General features: G+C 51.2%; 1 protein-coding gene across 2 annotated transcripts in view; it reads left to right on the top strand.

Moving 5' to 3' along the window:
• The window catches only part of TGFBI (transforming growth factor beta induced), a 32,495-nt gene extending 11,678 nt beyond the window's left edge, over window positions 1–20,817 (top strand). Inside the window, exons 3-17 of one of the 2 annotated variants that reach the window (XM_004420169.3) lie at window positions 2,806–2,870; window positions 4,186–4,346; window positions 4,711–4,875; window positions 5,139–5,285; window positions 7,373–7,514; window positions 10,179–10,391; window positions 11,235–11,372; window positions 11,969–12,114; window positions 12,927–13,063; window positions 13,909–14,039; window positions 16,443–16,567; window positions 17,851–17,953; window positions 18,533–18,612; window positions 19,696–19,720; window positions 20,176–20,817. In XM_004420169.3, coding sequence (XP_004420226.1) covers window positions 2,806–2,870; window positions 4,186–4,346; window positions 4,711–4,875; window positions 5,139–5,285; window positions 7,373–7,514; window positions 10,179–10,391; window positions 11,235–11,372; window positions 11,969–12,114; window positions 12,927–13,063; window positions 13,909–14,039; window positions 16,443–16,567; window positions 17,851–17,953; window positions 18,533–18,612; window positions 19,696–19,720; window positions 20,176–20,216 — 1,819 coding nt within the window. In that variant the 3' untranslated portion in view covers window positions 20,217–20,817. The remainder of the gene's footprint in view (window positions 1–2,805; window positions 2,871–4,185; window positions 4,347–4,710; window positions 4,876–5,138; window positions 5,286–7,372; window positions 7,515–10,178; window positions 10,392–11,234; window positions 11,373–11,968; window positions 12,115–12,926; window positions 13,064–13,908; window positions 14,040–16,442; window positions 16,568–17,850; window positions 17,954–18,532; window positions 18,613–19,695; window positions 19,721–20,175) is intronic. The other variant, XM_087429763.1, reaches the window with a different exon arrangement.
• Window positions 20,818–21,582: the final 765 nt, after the last annotated feature.

The following is a 21,582-nucleotide window of genomic DNA, read 5'->3' as shown; positions in this document are numbered from 1 at the left end:
CCTGGAGAGGCATAGTGAGTGGAGACAAGGGTTAGCTCTGATCACATGGGAGAGAAGACCTGTGTCCTCTCGTGTCAAACTTTCCAATCAGACTGCTTTCCCCCAAACATGTGCATTGTCAAGAGCAACGGAAACAGGATTGGACTTGATGCAATTCCAGGAGCATCCCAGATCTGGCCCTCCCCAGCTGTTGTCTGAAGAAAGGCCTCATCCCTCAGAGCCCGTGCACATTTCTGATTCCCTCCTAAGTATCCTTCTCCACGCTGAGACTTTTCTGCTTAGATCTGTCCGTGCTCTCAGCCCCTCAGCCCTTGTTTCTCCTGTGTTATTCTCCCCGACACATGTGGCCACAGGAACCAGGGAGTTCACATTGGGGATTGGTTTCCTTTTGTCCTCAATGAAATCCTGGTGAGGCCACCTGAGCTGATGAGCTCGCTTGTGGTTTTTTAGGATGGAACTCAGACACTGACGTCCTGGAAGAAGAGTCTTTGGCCAGCGTGGCTGGGGGCTCCAAGGCATGGAGTGTGCACACTCATGTTCACAGGGGACCCCAGAGGTGAGGAAGGCTTTGAGGAGAAGACCCATCCTCTAACTGTGCTTCTCCAACTCCATGGAATTTCACCCAGGTGCTTTTGGAAAGAAGCTAAGCTTTGGGGCACTTGACCTAATCCTGCCTCCCCAACTCCAGCCACAGAGCCCTGGTATTTATCAGAGAAAGCCAAGGATCCCATGCCTGGGTGTCCCCTGGTTCTGTGGGCTAAAGGCTTGCAGCTCTCCCTAGGTTTAGCTGGGAGAAGCTGGCAGACACTCTACTTCTTTGAAAGAGTGCTTCTCTGCCACCTAAAAATAATCCCCTTGACTGGAATTGTGAGTATAAGATTGGAAGAAACCTTAGAGATTATTGAATTTAACTTCATCCCTTTTTATAGATCAGGAAACTGAGACCCAGAGAGAGAAATGGACTTTCAGCTCACCCTGCTAGTTACTAAATGATCACAAGCCAAGTCTCCTAATTCTAGTACTGTTTCAATTACACCACGCTGCTTTTGAGAGGCTGTATGTCAATCAAATTTTACTTTAGTTGCAGAAGATAACTTAGTTTCTGAAGATAAAATTTTGAGTCAGTCGAGGTCAGTCCTGAGCCCACCAGCCTGTTTAGCCCTTATAAGTACAGGGATGAAAGGTTAGAAAGGAGCAGGATGGCACGAGGATGAAGATAGCGGGGCAAAGAAGAATGTGCAGGGCTTGTCATTCCTCCGCCATGTCCTTGGGGGCCCATTTCTGGCAGAGTGACACCTGTAGCTCCCTGGCAGCCTGAGAATCCTAGCGAATCCATCTCTGCAACACCACCCTGGATAACAGATGAGCCAGGCTTCATCTTCTAGTGACTCTCTGGGGCTTCCCTGAGACGACTCCAGTGGAATTAATAACAGCAGAATGTCCCGGGCTCATTGAGAGCACCCTCCTCCACTCCAAAGCCCGTGTTTCTTCCCAGTCTGTCTGCTTCTCTTCTGGTGATGTCATTAAACATCCTGTGAGAGCCTCGGGGTGAGCAGTTCTATGGTAAAACCTGCTGCAGTTCAAGTCTGAGTTCTCTGTTGTCCCAAAGGGCAGATCCATGTACAAGGAAGGAAGGGGCAGAACATGGCTGTTTGCTTCTGGTTCCAGGGCTGCCAAGGAGGGGCTGTGCTCACACTGCGGGGCAGGGGTGGCCTTAGGCAGCACTTGGGGATTTGATCTGAAGCAAGTCTTTCTTAGGTGTAGGCTTCTAGAATACTTACTTCCTTGCGATGTTATTTGAAATTCTTAGTCTTTTGGCTTTCCCCAGAACGTTGGGTGAGCTGACGCTATGTGTTGCAGACCTCCAGAACGTGGTAAACATTTCATGACGGACTGATCTGAATTGGAACAAGAGAAAATTTTAAGTTTTTTTACCACAAGATTTCAAAATTTAAAACTGTATACTGCCAGTCTTGTTTTCATCCAAGTACAAAGAATCTTGGAAACTGGCAGTATCAGTTGCCTCCTAGAAGGACAATGGGATGGTTGAGGGAGGAGGGTAGATGGGGACCATTTTGCTGTACAGTCCTTTGTATATTTTCAATTTGAAACCATATAAATGTTTTTATTGATCAGAATTTTGTTTTTAATTTAAAAAAATCATTTTAATAGAAGGAGCTTTGTCTTTATTTTACTTTTAAAAGTTTTAAAGTTTGATTGTAAAGACAGAAAAACTGGATGATCTATACACTACCCTTTTTGGTTGTTAAATCGGAAAGCTAGAAGACCATGAGAGATTTAATCCAACAACCATCACATGATACATATGTGCATTTTACAGATGAGGAAACTGAGATGCAGAGAGGAGACAGGCCCGGCCAGAGAGGTCCCAGTTAGTTAGTGGCAGACTCAGAGCCAGAACAGGTCCAGGGTTCTTTCTACTCCTCTCTGCTGCCTGTCAGGAACCCTAACTATTGGGTTCCCCACAAATTAGGTTGGAGATAAATTCTTGGTGAGTATGTTTTCTAATCCTACTATTGAATTTGCTGCCACAGTGCTCTGACCTTTCCCAGTTGCTTTGCTGTATGTGACGGCAACCGTTGGGAACATTCTACAAAGCTGAGGGGGAGTGACAAGCTCCTTGCCAATGGAAGGCACAAATATGACTTAGTGGATGATCTTCTTCAAGAGCAGGATGTTCCCATTTCCCTTCCTCGGCTGTGGAGGCCATTCTTCCTGGAGAGAGGACTGATGACATGTGAGGGAGGGAAGCCCTGCCTAATACACGTGTGTGTCTCATTGCAGAGTCATCAGCTACGAATGCTGTCCTGGATATGAAAAGGTCCCAGGAGAGAAGGGCTGTCCTGCAGGTGAATAAGCCAGGCCTTGCCTGTTGGCCTGGATGGAGGGGAGGAGGGGAAGGAGCACTAACATAAAAGGCCGCAGAGTCTGAATGGGTGTCCGAGGGACGAGGCTATGTGGACAGCCTTCCCATGTGCTCTCTGCCATCTAAGTTCCATGCGAGGGCCAGAGGATGGAAGCTAGAAACAGAGAGTTTCCTGCACTGCTCGTTCCTGTTCAAGCTGACCTCCTTAACCAGCTGGTGGAACAGACTCCAGTTCTGACCTGCCCGTGCTCTCCTCACCAGGCACGGGCTCATGGCCTTGTCTCTGGCTTAGAGTGATTCTAAACGCATCCAGCGTTTCTGATCAGCCCTGCTAAGGAGCGGATGGGATAGGCTTGGTCTCCTGCTGGGCTGGGAACACCAAGCCACGCCTGCCTCACTCTGTTGAAACTTGGCCCACTGGAGTTCCGTAGGGAAGAGAGCAGCAGGCCAGGCAGGCTTACCCAGAGTCAACAAAGGGTACCACGAATGGCCATGCACGGACAAAGACCACGTGGCACCTGTGAATTTTTTCCTTTAGTTCCACGCGCCACCAGGAACTGCGCAGAGTTTTTTTTTTTAATTTTGAAATATTTGCTATTTTATTAGTTGAGAATGTGAGACTGAGACTTAAAAGGAAGAGGGCAATTTGGTTGGTGCCAAGGTCACAAGCAGGTGAGGTTGGCATGGGCTGGGGCCATGACGTTCCTGACTTAATTGGAAAGACAGAATGGGAAAGAGGGAATGGGAAAAGAATGACCTCAGAAGAGGAGCTCCGCCTCTGAGCCTTAGTTCACACCCTTTAAAATGAACATTAAGCTCACCATGTGAGGGGAAGTCCCTCTGAAGCTTCAGGCTACTTTTAGGAGATAACGTTTTATTACTTGTAAATACACAGAGCACCTCAAAGATTTGTAATGTTCTTTCATTCTAGTAGAGGCCGTTAGGGAACCAGTTTCAACAACTAGATAAATCTGTAAAACTAGTTTGTAATTAGGATATCTATTTCTGACATGCATTCCTGCCTGTATTATCTAAATGTCTATGAACAAAAGCTTTGCGCTTCTGTGATTAAAATGATTAAAAATGACCAGTTGAGCTCAAGTAGGGAGGCATTTGAGCTACGGAGTTGCTTTAAGAAGCAGGTGACAAGCCTCAGGCTCCCCAACAATAGGCTGTCTCTGGGCCTCCCCACACACTTCTCCTGCAGGTGTCCCGTCCTCTCTGCAGACAAGGGAGGGTGTGGTCTGATCGGGGTGGACCTCACAGGCCCATCCCTCCTCTGCCCTCTGCCCCTGCAGCCCTGCCGCTCTCAAACCTTTATGAGACCCTGGGAGTCGTCGGATCGACCACCACTCAGCTGTACACGGACCGCACAGAGAAGCTGAGGCCCGAGATGGAAGGGCCCGGCAGCTTCACCATCTTTGCCCCCAGCAACGAGGCCTGGGCGTCCTTGCCAGCTGTGAGATGACCTCCTTCTGCTGAGGGGACTCTTACTGGGAACTGCCTTACTTCCCAGAGGGGTGGGCTGGTGGGCATGCAGGATGAGACTCTGTAGTGATTTACCACTATTTCAGGAAACTTTTTCCTTAAGCCCTCAGATAAAACTAGGGAACTTGAGCTAAATATACTCACCAGGTTGCTTCCAATGCCCCATCCCTCCAGTTGGACAGACAGACCTCAGTGCTCACTGAGGAGGCCTCCTTGGCAGAATGGAGGCCTGGGGTCACTGGGGCATCAGAAGCACCTTTCCCAGGGTAGCAAGGACCCATCTCTTGAAGGTGGGGTCTACAGTCCCCTAACTGCCACACTGACCTTCCTCCTAGGAAGTGCTGGACTCCCTGGTGAGCAACGTCAACATCGAGCTGCTTAACGCCCTTCGCTACCACATGGTGAACAGACGGGTCCTGACGGACGAGCTGAAACATGGCATGGCCCTCACCTCCATGTACCAGAATTCGGACATCCAAATCCACCACTATCCCAATGGGGTAGGGAATCCCCAGTTACACAGCATTGCCCTGTGCCCACACTGAGCCTACTCCTGGTCCACATGTGGGGCTGGTTTCTGGGGTTTTGTCCTGCGGTAAGATAAGCAGTAGAGAATCCTCTGCATCCTGCTCCTGCTCCTCCTCAGGACCTCTAGTTCCACAGCTTGTGGAACCCACATTCTGTACTGTGTTTTCCCCTCCCGGGGCTTCGAGACTATGCCTCTGATTTCTTAACCGCTCATCCTCACTTCTTCTCTGGGCAGATCGTGACTGTCAACTGTGCTCGGCTGCTGAAAGCTGACCACCATGCAACCAACGGTGTGGTGCACCTCATTGATAAGGTCATTTCCACCGTCACCAACAACATCCAGCAGATCATCGAGATCGAGGACACCTTCGAAACCCTTCGGGTGAGGGACTGCCCTCGGAGGAGGCCCAGCCTGGGGACACACCACCTCCCAAGAGGGGCTTCTTCTGTGGGAGGAGTGGAGGATATCTCCATATTCACGGGCATTTAGGGGACATGGAGCAAGCTCCTCTAAATGCCCATGAACATGGAGAATCCACTAATCAGATATTCAGCTTGACCACTGGAAACATCATAATCCTCTGCTGGGAAATCCCCTCAGGCTGTCTTCTCCTTTGTAAAGCTTTTTTTTCCTTGACTCCCCTGGAAAGTTCAGTGTTTGTGGCTGCAGCAGGACAGGGTCTTTTGAGCCCTGGGCTGCCTGGGCGTGACCTGTGGTTTCCACAGGTAGGAGGGTCCTTCCTCCCAGGAGGTGGTTCCCATATGCAGGACTAGAGTAAATAGTCTGTCAGGCTGCATGATCTTCTGGACCACTTGTCCCCACCATGGGACCCCTGCTTCAGCCATACCCATGTTTCCTTGGAGCACAGACCAGCAGAGAGGCCACCAGTGTGGACATGGGACTCTGGGGTTTGACTTCTGGCGTGGTTTCTAACTGCTCTGGGGCCACAGAATATCGTTCCTTCTCCCTTCCCAGCAGGCGTTTGTCTTACAACTAGAGTGGTGAGTGGGCGTTCCTCTTGGCAATGGCTGTGCAGAGGAAGTGAACACAAGCTGCACCGTCAGGGTTTTTGCCCTGATTCAAGGAGAACTTCCTGACCACAAAGGATACCAAGTGGGAGTGGGGTGGTTCCTCCCCTGGAGATCTCCAACACAGAGAGACAAACACCCCTGGGCAGGGCTGGCACTGAAGTGGCCTCAGGAAGTGGCTCTGGAGGGCCTGGGGACCCTGCTCTCTAAGCTCTTCCCCTGCTTTCTTTCTGGGTCGCTCGAAGGTCAGGGGTCTGCAAGGGGATGATGTTCCCACAAAGTTGGTGGCGTGTCTTGCTTACCAGCATCTGATTCGCCACTGAGTAACATCCTCTTACTATTTAGGTTTGGCAAATATTCCTTCCTTTCTTCTTCCTCTTTGGCTCTCCCTAACACCCACCTTTCCTTCTAGTAACATACTTATTAAGCACCTGCTACTTCTCAGGTATTGTTCTATGTGCCAGGGGTATAGAGGTGAATAAGACAGACAAATTTCTGTCCTCAAGGGCACTTATATTCTTTCTGGGGAGACAAACAAGGTAGCCTCAGATTGTGCCAAGTGTGTGAAGTCAGTGTGTAAGTGGTGAGCAGAGGAGGCCAGTTGGGACTGGATGGTCAGGGAAGGGCTCTTGGAGGAGGTGACTTTTGAGCTGAGCCCTGAAGGATGAGAATGGCCAGTTATACAAAACGCAGGGAGAGGAGCACAGCCGGCAGAGAGGGAGCAAGAGCAAAGGCTCAGAAGCGGGAACAGCAAGAGGAAGTCAACGAGGTGGCCGGAACGGGAGGTGGGGGTGGCCAGGCCAGTGGGGGCCAGATCCTGCAGGGAGGGCCCTGTAGACCCGTCAGAGGAGAGTGTCTTCACCCTGAAAGCAGCAGGGAGCCATTTGCACTTTTAGAAGATCCTTCTGGCTGCTCTGTAGAGAGTGGGTTATGTGATCCTTCCACTCACGGAGCTCACACAAGGAATTGTTACCAATAACTATTTGATTACAACATAAGGAGGAGCACGAGCCGTGAACATCTAACAGACTCATTTTCATCTGGAGGCAGTGGCAGGGGCAGTGGTGGGGCAGAGCGGGGGTGGGGGTGGGGAGCATTGCTAAGTTGACCACCTAGAGAAAGGACATTTCAGTCCAGACCCAAAGAGGGAATAGGAATCAGAGAAGCAAAGAAAGGGGGAGGGCAGAGGGAGCGACAGCCAAAGGCCTGGCGGTGGGAGGAAGAGGTGTGAGGTCACTGAGATGGCCAGAGTGGCTGGAGCTCAGGCCTGGCAAGGCCCCCCCGGCCATGGTAGAGGTGAGCTTTGCTTCGGCTCGTCTTCGTCTTTGGCTTCTACACAAGCCTGGAGCCCTCCGAGGGAACACGGCAAGGCTGAGTGTGCCTCTCATCTGCAGAGAAGCCCAGAACCTTCAGGGTGCTCTCTGTCTCCTCTCCCCACAGGCTGCGGTGGCCGCATCAGGCCTCAACACCCTGCTCGAAAGTAATGGCCAGTTCACGCTCTTGGCCCCGACCAACGAGGCCTTCGAGAAGATCCCTGCCGAGACCCTGAACCGGATCCTGGGTGACCCAGAAGCCCTAAGAGGTGAGCACCCCTCGGTCCCTGCTGCTGCCTCATTGGAGCAGCCAGACTGAGGCCAAGGCCTGCTCTTGTCCCAGATAGGACTGCTGCCTGCCATCCTGTCACAGGATAGATACTCTACTGTCCTCCTGTCCCATAGCTCCCAGCCGCCCCTGTCTCTGCAGAGGCCAGAGCAGAGCCCTGGTCAGAGAGGCGAGGACGGAATCCAGCAGCCTTTGTCTAGGGACACAGTTGGGCTGAGGAGGGAGGCAGGGCTGGAGGTCCAAAGCAGGCCCTGGCCAGACTCAGGGGGAGTTAAAGGCCCGAATGATCAAAGCCAAAGCACGGTGGCCAGGCGGGCAGCAGCCTGGAGGTGTGGGGAGGGGATGGCAGGTCCTGGCATCCTTGAAATGGAATCATCATTCTGACCCTAAAACTCTTCCTATGTCTGGCCAGGAGTCTCATGGGTAATCCAAAATTACAGTTAAAAACCAGTAGCAGTCAACTGTTGACGCTTCATTTCTGGGTCCTTCCTCGCCTCCTGGGTGGGCTGCTAAGTTACCGGGTGCGTTGATTATCGCTGGAAGAGAGGGAAGGACCAAGCATGGGAGGGAGATCAGAAGAGGAGACAGGGCTCTGCCTCCCCCCGCCCTCACCCACCCCCTTCATCTCCAGGACCACTAAGCTGCTGCCTGCTGATCCCTGAGTCCCCTGCAAAGGGGAGTAGGCCCCAGGTGCCCTGTGAACCCCAACCACACTTATTCCTCCCAGATATAATCCAGGGGTGGCTTCATTCCCTTGAATCCATTTAAACTCACCTTTGAAATGTACTATATAAAAGCCTAATGCATTTTAGACACCCTATACACGTAAAATGTTCTCCTTGCAGCCATGCAGGGATGGGAAAGGGCACATTTCTGAGAGCACAGATGGGGATCTGTTGTGTCCAGATGTTGTGGTGCCTCGATGGGCCTGGCCTGTGCCAGGAACTGGGGCCACAAAAGTGAACACGGTACAGCCTTTGCCTTCAAGGAAGTTTAAGCCTAGTTGGGAAAATAGGCTTAAAAACAGGTTGTTAGGATCTGACGTCGTGAGTGCAAAGACAGAGATACTCCCAACACCATGGGGATGAGGGCAGGGGTGGTGCACCTGCAGCCCAGGGGTTCTGAAGGCTTCCTGGAGGACATGAGACTTGGGCGCAGCTTGGCATGTTTAGCTTTCCATTAGAGCAATGTTCTCCCTAAAACATGTTTTTTACAGAGCACGTTTTTATCTTTGTAGATACCAGAACTTTTCATTATAAAGTGAAAGGAAAAAAAGCATGCCTAATTTATCCCTTTTGTACCTCTGCCTTTTCCTACTCAGTAATCTGCTCAAAGCAAGGGCCCCCTGTGTAGGGCCGTAGCTGGCAGGCTGGAAGGCAGAGGGCTGTGAGTCCACCCCGACAGTCTCCTGTTGTTACTAGTGGGTTGGCAGACAGGCGAGAAGTGGCCCCCAGCCAGTGTGCCTTGTTTGAAGACTGGCTTCCAGCCCTGGCCCTGCTCACCGTCCGAGTGGCCTTGGCAGGTCACCCCTCCCCCACCCTGGCCTTCTGTTTCCTTCCCCGAAAAGCTAATCCCCAAAGCCTCATTCCCATAGCAGTCTTGCCATCCTTTCTCTTCCCTGCCGGCTGAATTGGGTCAGCACTGGCTTTCGAGGTCCTCAACACTTACGCAGGAGCCCGCTGCCTCTACAGGGCCTCAGCATGTCCTCCTGTCCATGACAGCCCTGTTTTGGTTCCCACGATCAGGACAAGTTGAAACTTGCCTCTGCGGTGAGAACGCGAGACAAAGGGCCTTGGTGACCTTGGTGAGCAGAGGTCCGGGAACCTGCTCTGCCTGGCTGAGGCTGGGGGCACGTCCCCTTTGACTGCTCCTTGCAGCTTCCTCAGGGCCCCCAGCCCTTGCCTTGTTCCTAAAGCAGCACTTGGACAAGTAAATAAACAACTATATTTATGATTTATGGGTGAAGTGAATGGAGTGGCAAAGACCCTGTCTTACTGATCACCACCTCCAGCCCCTAAGACAGATCCTGGCAGCTGGTAGACCCATGGGTGAAATCAACAAAAACAAATAAAATGTACAAATAATTCAAAACTCTCATTTGCTAACATTTCCATCTTTTCCCACCACATTCTACATTTTTATAAAGGTCCGTAGATGAGAAATCCCAGGGTGAACTCATTTGCGTTTTTCCCGTCCCTGAAGTCCAGGTCCTAGTAAGAGAGCTCACCCTCAAGTTCAGGTGCTGAGAAGCTAGTTGCTGACTTGTGCTGGGCATATACCCTGGCGTCAGGCTCTGTGCTGGGTGCTCTACGCCCAAAGTTCATGCCCTCCTCACAGCAGCCCTGGGAGGTGAGTGCTGTGCTCCTCTGCACTTGGCTGATGAGCAAGTGGAGACGCAAAGAGCCTAGATGACTTGTCCAGGGCTGCACCACTGGAAAGTGGCTGAACTGGGATTGAAACTCGGGCAGTCTGACTGCAGAGCCCCGGCGGGTTTTAGAGGTCAGCAGGCAGGAGGAGAGGAGGATCGAGGCCGTGCGGTGCCCCAGCCTCGTCTGAAGGTCAGCATGGGCGACAATAGAATCCCTACAGCTGTGGGCAGCCTGGAGCAGGCTCTGACTCGACCTATGTCCTGTACGGCCCCCAGACCTGCTGAAGAACCACATCCTGAAGTCAGCCATGTGTGCTGAAGCCATTGTTGCGGGGCTGTCCATGGAGACCCTGGAGGGCACCACACTGGAGGTGGGCTGCAGCGGGGACATGCTCACCATCAACGGGAAGCCCATCATCTCTAATAAAGACGTCCTGGCCACCAATGGTGTGATCCACTACATCGACGAGCTGCTCATCCCAGACTCAGGTAAGCCAGGCCTCGGGGCCTTGGTCCTGCCAGGCTCACTGTCCTGTCTGCCATCCATGGTGGCGGGGCTGGGGGAATTCAGGGGTCTTTGGGGCTGCTTCCCTGCCTGCATCCAGCTCACAGCCTCTCAGAAGAGAAGGCCTATGCACCTGGTGGGTTGTGGCCAGACAGTGAAGAATCTTGAGCTGCAGGCATGGGAGTTCAGATGCTATCTTGGAGGCAGTGGGGAGCCATTGAAGGTGTCTGGGGAGGGAGCGACTCAATCAAGTAGGCTTTCAGCAGATCTGCCTGCTCTCGTTGGGCACAAAGGGCCATTTGCTGACCTCAGAGCATTGTTTTTTCCAATAGTGCCAGAGGATCCCAGGGTCAGTTGTCCTGGGAGAAATGACCAAATGGACTTTGGCTTGTGTGTCATTCAGCATCCTAGCCCCAGTGTGGAATTCCAGGGAGGTCTACTGCCCATGAGTGAAGGAATTTCACAAGAACAAAACGAAGCCACAAGAAAACTCTTTGTATGGGTGTGGTCACTGGCATTATCTACTCTTCAGAAGCCACAACACAGACAATGCTGCCTTTCTCCCCAGCATTGGAAGTGCCCTCACCAGGGGCTGGGACAGAGGCTGACCTCTGCTGAACTGAACCTCACCTCACTTCCCCAACCAGAAAGATTTTCTGAGCCACTGCTCCCCTGATGACACAAGCCTGCTGTGCTCCAGCAGCGTTTAGAGGGGTTGTTGATTCATGAGGTGACATTCCTGCTGATCTATGTCATGCTCTCGGGTGGACAAACAATAAATGAAAACAGCACTTTTAACTTGGAACCGACTTTCTCCTTCCTTGTAGCCAAGACGCTATTTGAGTTGGCTGCAGACTCGGATGTTTCCACAGCCGTGGACCTTTTCAGACAAGCGGGCCTCGGCACTCATCTCTCCGGAAACGAGCGGTTGACTCTCCTGGCCCCCCTGAATTCTGTATTCAAAGGTAATGTGGTGAAGGCATCCCTATGAGCTTGTCTCTGGGGGCAGCTGCCCCCCACTGTCACCTCCACAGCACTCTCCCCGATCGGCAGCACCATGTGGAACGTGAGCGCTTCCACCCAGCTCAATGGAAAGCAGAGGTGACGTCACCAGAAACTTCAGAGGCCCCGTTGTTTCTTTGGCAGAGCAGAGGATGCATCTGGGGATCTGGTCCTCAAAATTCTAGAGTTTGCATCTGTCAGGAGAGCAGAACATTCCTTTGCCTTTTGATTTGCAGGGTCAGTTGCCAATGTGATAGTCAAGAGGTCAGAGTGAGGGTACAGCTGAACCATGGCCACAGGGAAGGCAGAGAAGAAGGCCAAGTTGTATCCGTGCCTTCCCCTCCCTCTTAGGGCAAAACTCCAAACACCCTCGATGATCTAGACCTTTCTCCGTTTTTTGAATTCTCAGATGCCAGATGTTAAGGAATATTGGCAGCCTCCCTTGATTTCCCAATCTCCATTTCCAAACTCAAAGAGGGGTGGGCTTTTCACTACCTTTGTCTCTCGTTCTCTTCATTTCTGGAGCATGCCTCTGACCTAACCACACCTTCTCTTGCAGATGGAACCCCTCCAATTGATGCCCAAATGAGGAATTTGCTTCGGAATCACATGATTAAAGACCAGCTGTCCTCCAAGTATCTGTACCATGGACAGACCCTGGACACGCTGGGTGGCAAAAAACTGAGAGTTTTTGTTTATCGTAATGTAAGTTCTGAGACCTAAATCATGCTCCTTCTTTGTCTCAGCTCTAAGAAATGGAAGCTGTCTTAGTGTAAAAAAAAATGTCCTCAATAAGCAGGAGCTTGCCTAAGAACTGGTTTCTAAGAAGGAAGGAGGGAATTTCTGGAAAGTATATCTAATATCAAAGGATCAAAATGGGATCCTGCAGAAGGATGAGACTCTCCTCTTCTGGAGGCCTTTGGGAATAAACCACACACCTGTGTGACCTGGCTGGGTAGACAGCAGTCCACCTGGAACTCAGAGTGACAAACAAAAGGAGGAGGGGTGGAGGTTTGGAGTCCTTTTTAGCTTATGTGAAGAGAAGCCCCCAAACTGGAGCACAGCTCTCCTTGGTCCAGAAGGTTCTCTTCTCTCTCTTCAAACCCAGCAGTTACCCTGGAATATCAAACAGGAAGCACAACACAACATAGCCCTTTCTTGGGACCAGCTAGCACCATTGGACTAAAGATGGTAGTCATCTGTTAAATAAATATATCAATAGACTCCATCCTTTTACTTGATCACTGTCAATGAGCCTCACGTGTAACATGATGTTCTCATTATGAGGCCTCTCTGTATCTTTATTGGGCACTCCATGGCCCTTCTTTCCTTAAGGAACATCATTTTTATTTTTTTCTTTCCTGGAGAAAACACGTCATTTTATCCTAGTCTGAAAGACCCACCCCAGTATATTTAATGATCTATGTGGATGAAGCCATCAGCACATTCCCTGAACAAATCAGGAGTCCCCTGCTTGGGGGGATAACCTGCCCTTTCTCTGCCCCTGTTTTGCACAGAGCCTATGCATCGAGAACAGCTGCATCGCTGCCCATGACAAGAGGGGGCGGTACGGGACTCTGTTCACCATGGACCGGGTGCTGACGCCCCCAGTGGGGACCGTCATGGATGTCCTGAAGGGGGACAATCGCTTCAGGTAACCAGCCCAATCCTTGGGGGTCTTCTGCCAAATGTTCATGCTGGTGCAGGACACTGGGCCTCACTATCTGTCAAGCTCCCCACTTCCTCCTGGGTTCAATTAACACTGTGGTGCGCTGGTGTGACCTTCTAGGCTTGGAATGTGGAAAAGATGAGGGTCACCTTGAAAGCTTATGTTGGGAAGAAGGGTTACTTCTGGGAGTGTAATCCTCACATCCAGGGAAACAGGGAGGAGACTGCATTTTTATTCTTGAAATGCAAGGAAAACATCACACTCCCATTTTAAAGTCCAAGTAAGCTGAGAGCACCTGGTTTTGAGTGTGTGATGAGTGGTGTTCCGTGTGGTGTCAAATAATTGCACCTGAAGATTCCTTGCCGCTCTTTCTCAGGCTCCCCATGTCACTCTGTTTTCTTGTCCTGCTCTCTCTGTTTCTGACTTGCTCGCTCACCATTGGGTGCTGTGACATTGAGTGTTTCCTGTCACTGAGTTCATCCACCTGCACAAGAGCCTGGGAGATCACCCACACTTTGCCCTCCCTGGAATCACATTCCCAGGGCCCAGTGGCTCAGCCAATCTCTGGGTCAGCCGTGCTGCTGACTTCTCTCTTCCTCCTTCCCACTCTGGCCTGTGACTTCTGGCCATTTAACTGAGCTTAGCATTTATGGAGAGAAGATGCAAACTGGAATCGTTCCCTCTTTGTGCCTGGGGAGGGGATGAAAACCAGCAAGAGGTGTGAACCCCAGTGATCTTGGCTTCACCTACCCACAGTGGTGAGGTTTTTGGGAAAGTGGCACCCCACCCAACCCCTACTGGCAGGTGACATTTTCTGTGTATATCCGCAGCATGCTGGTAGCCGCCATCCAGTCTGCAGGGCTGACGGAGACTCTCAACCGGGAAGGAGTCTACACAGTCTTTGCTCCTACAAATGAAGCCTTCCAAGCCATGCCACCAGGAGAACTGAACAAACTCTTGGGTAAAGACCAACTTAAGTACATTTTTCAGCTTTTCTAAAGTAACTGTCTAGGTCAGGGTCCCAGTAGGAAACAGTTGGCACATTATAAAGAGTTTGACTGAAAGGAATTTAATGAAGAAACTGTTTGCAAAGATGTGGACAGGATTAAGGAGTCAGCAAAGGGTGATGACACCCAGGGACTAGCTACCATGGGAAGCGTTTACCACTCCAGGCCTAGGGACAGAGAGGGCAGGGCAGAAACCAGGGAGAGCTGGAGCCTTGGAGGAGGGAGGGGCACAGGACAGTGGCCGGAGCCACATGCAGCTGCCATCAGAATCATGGCAAGGGGGCCACTAAGTGACTCAGCCTCCCTCTCCTCCCACATGCCCGCCGTCTGCCAGGCCTCCTGTCAGCTGATTACAGGAGGGCGAGGGAGCCCGGATGATGTACCCAGCAGTCAGCCTCCTCAGGCACCAACCAAGGCAGAGAAGAAAGGAAGGAATTGAAGGGGGGTCACAACAGCCTGGTCACCCAGGCGTGCCTTCCACTGAGGATTTGTGAGAACAGTGATAGTCAAGCCATAATGATAACAAAGTCCCTCAGGATAAAAGCTTTCCTGAGAAGCTAGTCGTGGCCCTGAGAAATGCAATTCAGGAGGTCTGAGAGGCAATCTAGTGGTTAAGAGCGTGGGCCCCTGGATTACCTGAGAGCAGGTTCAAATCCTGGCTCTGGTGTTTACCAGCTAAGTGGCCTCTAAGTTGCTTGGCCTTGCTTAGCCTCAGTTTCCCCACTAGAAAAATGAGAGTGGTAAGACTACCTTGCTCAGTGTGTTGTGAAGATTAAATGTGTGTTGTCCACAGAGCTGGGCACATGTCCTGTATCAGTACTGGGTATGATAATTGGCAGATGGGAAGGGGTTGTGGTGTTTAGCTCTGATGCATGTGCATGAGAGAGTCTTCTACCCATCACAGAAAGATGAGCCTGAGGAGGAGGAAGGACCTTGGCCAAACCTTTGGGCCCATATCGTCTACACCTCCCTTCCTGCTCTGGAGCAGGAGAATAGAAAGTTCAGGTTGCAGGCAGCTGTGAGCTGAATTTGTGTCCGGTTTCATTTTCTTTATTGCTAAATGAATGCCTATGTCTGTGATGCTGACATATGTTCCTGAGAAGAGGGGAGAAGTTCATTCTGGAACATAAACTTTCCATCCTCTCCCTGTCCAGCAGGAACAGAATATTTCCCAGGTGGCCTGAGCCCGCTCAGCTTCCCTTTCATTTGCAGTGTGAAGGAGCCGAGGAGGGGCCCGGGCAAAGCTTCCCATACACACCCTCCCCCAGGCCTGCCAGCAAGATTAGACCCCCAGGCTCCTGGGGACGGAGGGCGTCCAGGTGTTAAAGGTCAATGCAGGTGTTAGAGATCTCAGAAGAGGGAGGCCCCTTGCACTCCGGGGACTCTCTTGGCTCAGCACCTCCAAGCAATGTTTTTGTGGAAGGGAACTCTTGTTGGCTCCAGGTTGTGGATACTTAGAAATCACTTGGTACCTGGTGGCTCCATCCCATGGCACGAATGTGGATTTGTTAACCAAGAGAACTCTCCAAAATGCTTTAAAACTTCCTTCTTCTCCGTTTCAAGATGCTGGAAATAGCCATCCATGAGCCCTGGGGAAATCCAGCCATTTGGCTGGTAATTTGAGCATCAGGGGCAGCTTGACAAAGACGAGAGGGCAGCTGGCAGCTTTCAGAATTGCCTCCCACACTTAATTTGGGAAATGCCTGTGCACCTTTATGAGCAATTGGATGCTTTCCCCAGTTGGTGGAGAAGCTGATGTGGGCTGGAAGGAATGCTGAGACGTGACAAGGAGGGATGCTGCGGAGGGAATATCCCCCTTGGCCCTGACCTCATCGGCTCCATAGCTCCTCCAGAATGCAGCTGTTGAGTCTTTTAAGTTCTGCCTTCAGGAAACAGCCGTCTCAGAATATGCATTTGAGGGCAGAATGTGTAAATATTTCACTACTGTGTTATAACCGTCGGGAGCCACACTGATGATGAAATGTCCCAGATGCTGGTGCTGGAAAGGTCCCCTGGCTTTCCAAGCAAATATTTAGCTCATGGAAACATGAGTCATACTCGTGGAGGAGTATGGATTAACTCTTTCTCAGCATCACAGAGAGCATTTGCTTAACCCAGCAGCCTGCCGACTGCAGGGGCAGATTCAAAGCCATGGACGTGTGCCTTGTGCTCCTGACCATGCAGACAGTGGGTCAGAGGGCTGGGCACATGGTGAGTGTTTAATGAGTGCTTGTTACCTGGGCAGGGAGTTCTCCATCTCAGGGGTGACCACTGGCATCTTCTCTGGGGGCCCTCCTTGACCACACGAATTGCCAACCTTGTGATTAACTTTGTCCCCTTTTCCCATAAACCTGCAGGCAATGCCAAGGAGCTTGCCAACATCCTGAAATACCACATTGGCGATGAAATCCTGGTTAGTGGAGGCATTGGGGCCCTGGTGCGGCTGAAGTCTCTCCAAGGCGACAAGCTGGAAGTCAGCTCAGTGAGTGTGTCTAAAAATTAAAAGGCTGGCCGTGCCCTGCCACTAGGGTTCCAGGGCACATCTCGCCCCTGGGATGGCATTAGACACACACACTGTTTTTAAGATGCGTCTTGAATCTCTGAGTGCCTTTTGTCCAAAGAGAAAGAGAACAGTGAAAAGAGAAAAGGGTCTTCAGGGAAATCAAGCAAGATTGTGGTTAGACATAAATAAGAACTTTCAGATTTGCAGAGGAATAAGCATCTCATTTAGCATGTGGGAAAGGCTGTTAGATCTTCCTTCCCTTAAGGAGACGATAGGAAATTACTTATGTGTCTTGAGAAATCAATCCCCAATCCCCTCCCACCCATCCCGAATCCAGGGGCTCACTGTGCTGCACCATGAGCCAGACCATCCCAAGAGGCTTTCTTTTGTGCTTGGTCTGTGAGCCTTCCCTTGCTCTGCACGTTGATGATACATATTCCACTCGGGAGCTGCCTCAGAGGGTCCCTACCTTGGAGAAAAGAAGAGATAGCCAGCCCAGCTCTGCAAAGCTGCCTGTGGCCTCTCTGGCTGCACCAACCAAGGCCACTGACACCCCTGTGGAGGGGCCGCTCTTTCAGTGTGTGGCTGGCTCAACTTCTGCTCTCTGCTCCTCTCTCCTAACCTTCAACCGTCCCTTTGTTCGTCACTTTCTCTCTGGAGCATGGGAAGGCCTGTAGGGAGGGATGTGATGACTTATTTGACTTCTGCAGGTCACCTGGGAATCTCCCAGCTCCTCGATTTGGGTGTGGGGGTCCTGTCTGTCACAGGCTTCAGTTCGCTCTTCTCCCTGGAGTCTGATACGTGGGTTGTTTGGGAAGGCCTGAGGTAGTGCTTCTTGTGAGGAAATCTGAAGTAGGGCATCGAGGAGAAGTGGAAAGAGCCCTTCACCCAGAGCTGGAGGCCTGGCATCTGTTCCCAGCCGTCCCACCTACGTAGTTTAAAGGAGGCACCTGGCCTCTCTTGAGTCTCAGTTTCCTCTTCTGTTAAACAAGGCAATAGTATTGACCTCCTCTCCATACACTGCTGTGAGGACTAAGTGAATAACACAAAAGACTATTTTGTAAACTACCACATGCTGAGTCTACCCAGGGGACTAGAATGAATCCACAAGACTGTAGGTCTGCAGCGGGCAGGGACGGTTCCATTCACCAGAGTATCCCCAGCACTTAGCAATGAGCTTCTAGAAGTGCTCAGCAAACCTTTGCTGAATGAATGAGATAAATATGCTCTACATTCAGCAATTGTTGTCTTTTTTCTCCTAGAAAAACAATGTAGTGAATGTCAATAAGGAACCTGTCGCTGAAGCTGACATCATGGCCACCAATGGCGTGGTGTATGCCATCTCCACTGTCCTGCAGCCTCCAGGTCAGGCCTGAAGTACCACATCCCCACTCAGTCTGAAGCTGGCCCTTCTCTGCACATGGCAGTTGGTGCTCAATAGAAAAAGTGTTCTAAGTAAAGATAAGAATAATACGCGACATGTAAGCTGAGCCTCCATGGACAACATTGCTATGGCTGATTGAAAAGAGAATTAGGAGCTGTTGGCTCGAATGCACTACACTAAGGATCTCAGGGACAGATTTCTCTTTGCTGAATTGCCTAGCTGTCTTAGCCCCACACAGACACAGCCCATTTTTTGTTACATGTGGATGCTGTGAACGTGGTTCAGAGCACCCCTCTTACAGCGTCTCGCCTCGTGTGAGCTCTCTTTACCTCCAGCAAAGCTGAACTTGAATCCAGCCTCTGTCCTCACTTGTGCATTCATTTTTCTTTGAGTCTCTCGCCATGGGCCAAATTCTACCATAAGTTATGAAAAGTTATAAAGGAAAAATTCATTTGAGAATGTGAACCAGAAAGCCCAACAGTGCCCCTCAGTCACGGTTGTTATGAATGTCGTGCTAATAGTTTCTCTCTCACCAAAGCTGTCTTTTCTTTCATCTCCAGCCAACAGACCTCAGGAACGAGGGGACGAACTTGCAGACTCTGCGCTTGAAATCTTCAAACAAGCATCAGCATTTTCCAGGGTAAGACGCCTGCTAGGTTCGCCCCTGGCCTGGGCAGCCTTGGGTCCTCTGCTTGGGCCGTGGAGGAGGCTCTCTGGGCCCCTGTCTTCCTTGGCTGCTCTCCTAGGGCTCTCTTGAAACTTCTCCCCACTCCCATTGGGGCATCCTTAGCCCTGGCCTGTGTTGAGTTCAGAGAAAAGAACCTAGGCAGCCTCTGCTTCCTTTGTGTGTGAAAGCCCAGGCCTTCAAACCGAGGCATCTGAGCTCTCAGTCTGTGGGAAGCCACTGCTGATAAGAACAGAAACAGCTCTGGAATCCGTCTGTCCAAGGAGGGCAACCCATCCCAAATTCGCTTTGTAGCAGCCCGACCTGCCCTGAGCCTGGCCTCCAAGTCACTCCTCCGTTTTTCCGTGACATGGCCCATCTTGGGTGATACTGGAGCTCTCTTGGGCAGTGGTGTGGATTCTGGATACAGGGCACACTATGTATATGGAACCTCCCTTCCTTGCCTCAGCCCCACCTCCCTCTCAGAACCTCTCCGACTCTTTCTGTGCTTCTCTTCCTACTCCCCAGGTTGCCCAGGGCCCAGGAGCCCCAGTCAGGCCTCTTTGCTGCTTTGGGTCAGATGGAGCCCCTTGGGAATATGGGGTGCTGTACAGAGTTTGGATTTCAAGAGAACAGGGTGCAGGAAGTAGCCCTTAACCCAGAGGCCTGGAGCTGGAATACCTCACTTTACTTTTGGACAGAGGGGTCTCCTTAGTGCCCCTCGAGAAGGGTTCTTGGCCCTGAGCCCCTACTCCTGAGAGCCACCCCTTGTGTATCCCAGCTCCCCAAGCTCTGGGCTTTGGTCTCAGTGCAAGTCTGGCTTTGAGGTCTCCCAGGAATGTCCACCTCAGACTCTTCTTGGGAGGGGCTTGCACATCACTTAGGGCTGACAAGACCGACTCTGGGGCTCCCCAGGGCCCAGCGGTTCCACGTTCCCCTTCCTCTTCCTCAGCCCCAGCATTTTTTCTGAGCAGGGGTTGCAATGGGCAAAGCCACTGCCGCAAGTGGGTGCAGGTATGACTTTCACTAGAAAACCTGACACCTTATGTTTTCTTTCAGGCTGCCCAGAGCTCTGTGAAACTAGGTAAGTCTGGTCTGGGTTTGAAGTCCTCTAGACTCGTTTGGCCCTTACCCCCAAGCAGCCCCAAACTTGCCATCTGCTGTGTGTACATAAGAACATCATGTGCAGTAAAACAAGCCTGGCTTTTGAGGTCAGACACCGAACCCCCAATTTCCTTCTCTGTCAGATGGAGATAATGAGTGCCAACCTTTTAGGATTGATATGAGTTTTTGGCTTTGGGAGCTGGGAATATTGCACAGGAGCTTGGCAGGAGCCCGTGGTAAGGACATGGTTCCGAGGTGGTAGAGGTAGAAAATCCCAGTTCAGAACATCACTGAGTAAGATATGAAGCTTCGCAAACCAAAAGGCACCTGCTGTGTGCAGGAGAGTTTGGGCCCCCATGCTTGTGACTCCGACAGTGTCCTGGACAGACTTGGGAAGTCTGCATCGTCTTCACCTTTCAAATTTCTCTCTTTCAGCGCCTGTCTATCAGCGGTTATTAGAGAGGATGAAGCAGTAGTCTGCAGACCACAGGACAAATGCCCTTCAGCGGCTCCCGCCAGTTTCTCTGAATGTGCCAAAGAGACTGAATGTTTTTGAATCCAAATATCATACTTCAATGTACATTTCCTGCAACATAATGAGATCTGAAGCTTGGGCGGGTGGGGGGAGGAGGGAGACAAATGTACTTTTAATTTCTTTTTCCCCCCCAAACATGGCTGTTAACCCACTGCACGCAGAGACCTGGATGTCACTGCCTGACATTCACTTCCAGAAAGGACCTGTCCCAAACGTGGAATTTTCTGCCTATGCCAAGCTCTCTGGAAAAAGGAGCTGAAGTTTTGTGGAGCTCATAAAACACGAATCAAGCAATCCAGTATCCTGAGGGAGCCCTGGTATGGTTTTTGTAAAGCTCTTTCGCAGCTGGAGAAATGGCATCCTTATAAGCTATGAGTTGAACTGCTCTGTCAAAGGTGTCTTGTGCCCACACGTGGCTTGGACACTTCTGTGTGGCCCTGTCCAGGTAGAAAAGAGAGGGTAGGTAAAGCATGCAGAGCCCAGGATTCCCCAGGTGTGGCAGAGCTGCGGTGTGTTTGTAATAATAAAACCAAAGAAAGGTATGCTGGTGTGGATGGGAACTGTGTGCTGGCCTGGGTCTTCACGAGGTATGGGTTTCTGTTCCTCGGGGCTGTGATGCTCCTTCATACAGAGATTCCACCCAGAAGCAGCTCAGCAGGAGCCTGAGGGATGGTCTTGGGAGATGCCAGCAGCTGGCCCTCAAATGCCCAGACAGCACATGGAGGTTTGAACCTCAGTCTTTGTTGAGCTTGTTTTCGTTTCGGTTTCCACCAGCCCTGGGGTTTCGAGTCCTCAGTGTTCACTTCACCACACTTTACTCCTCTTATTGGCCCCAAGTGTCCATCTCCCTTCCCGCATTGTGACCCCCCACCTTTGTGTTGGACTTTTGAATCCTTGGCACCACCCCGTGAAGTAGTTGCCAGTACGGTCCCATTATATAGATGAGGAGATCAAGGCTCAGGAAAGGGAGAACCATCATAACACAGAAAATGGCCGAGCTAGGACTGGAACCTAAGTCTCCTGACTCCCGGAGACCACCATTTGACAAGTGAGCAAGTCCAGGTTTTCCAGGCCTATACCCTCTGTGCTGACCCACATTCAAATCCCTTCCCCCGTCTCCTTTTGTGTTCTCCATCTTAAAATGTCCTCAGCACTGAGAGGAAAGTGTGGCCATGGCATCATTTCTCCCTTCCTGTGTGGCCTTGGGTCTGTCACTTAACCCCTCAGTGCCTCTGTTGCTCATCTGTAACAGAGAGAGAACCATAGCATCTACTTCCGAGGTCCGTCGTGGGGATGAAAGGAGATGA

The sequence above is a fragment of the Ceratotherium simum genome, chromosome 4 (genome assembly GCF_057802395.1).
Source record: "Ceratotherium simum simum isolate JZ-2026a chromosome 4, ASM5780239v1, whole genome shotgun sequence".
In the NCBI taxonomy this organism is placed as follows: domain Eukaryota; kingdom Metazoa; phylum Chordata; class Mammalia; order Perissodactyla; family Rhinocerotidae; genus Ceratotherium; species Ceratotherium simum.
The sequence above is the reverse complement of the archived record's forward strand: the minus strand, read 5'-3'. Positions and strand labels throughout refer to the sequence as shown.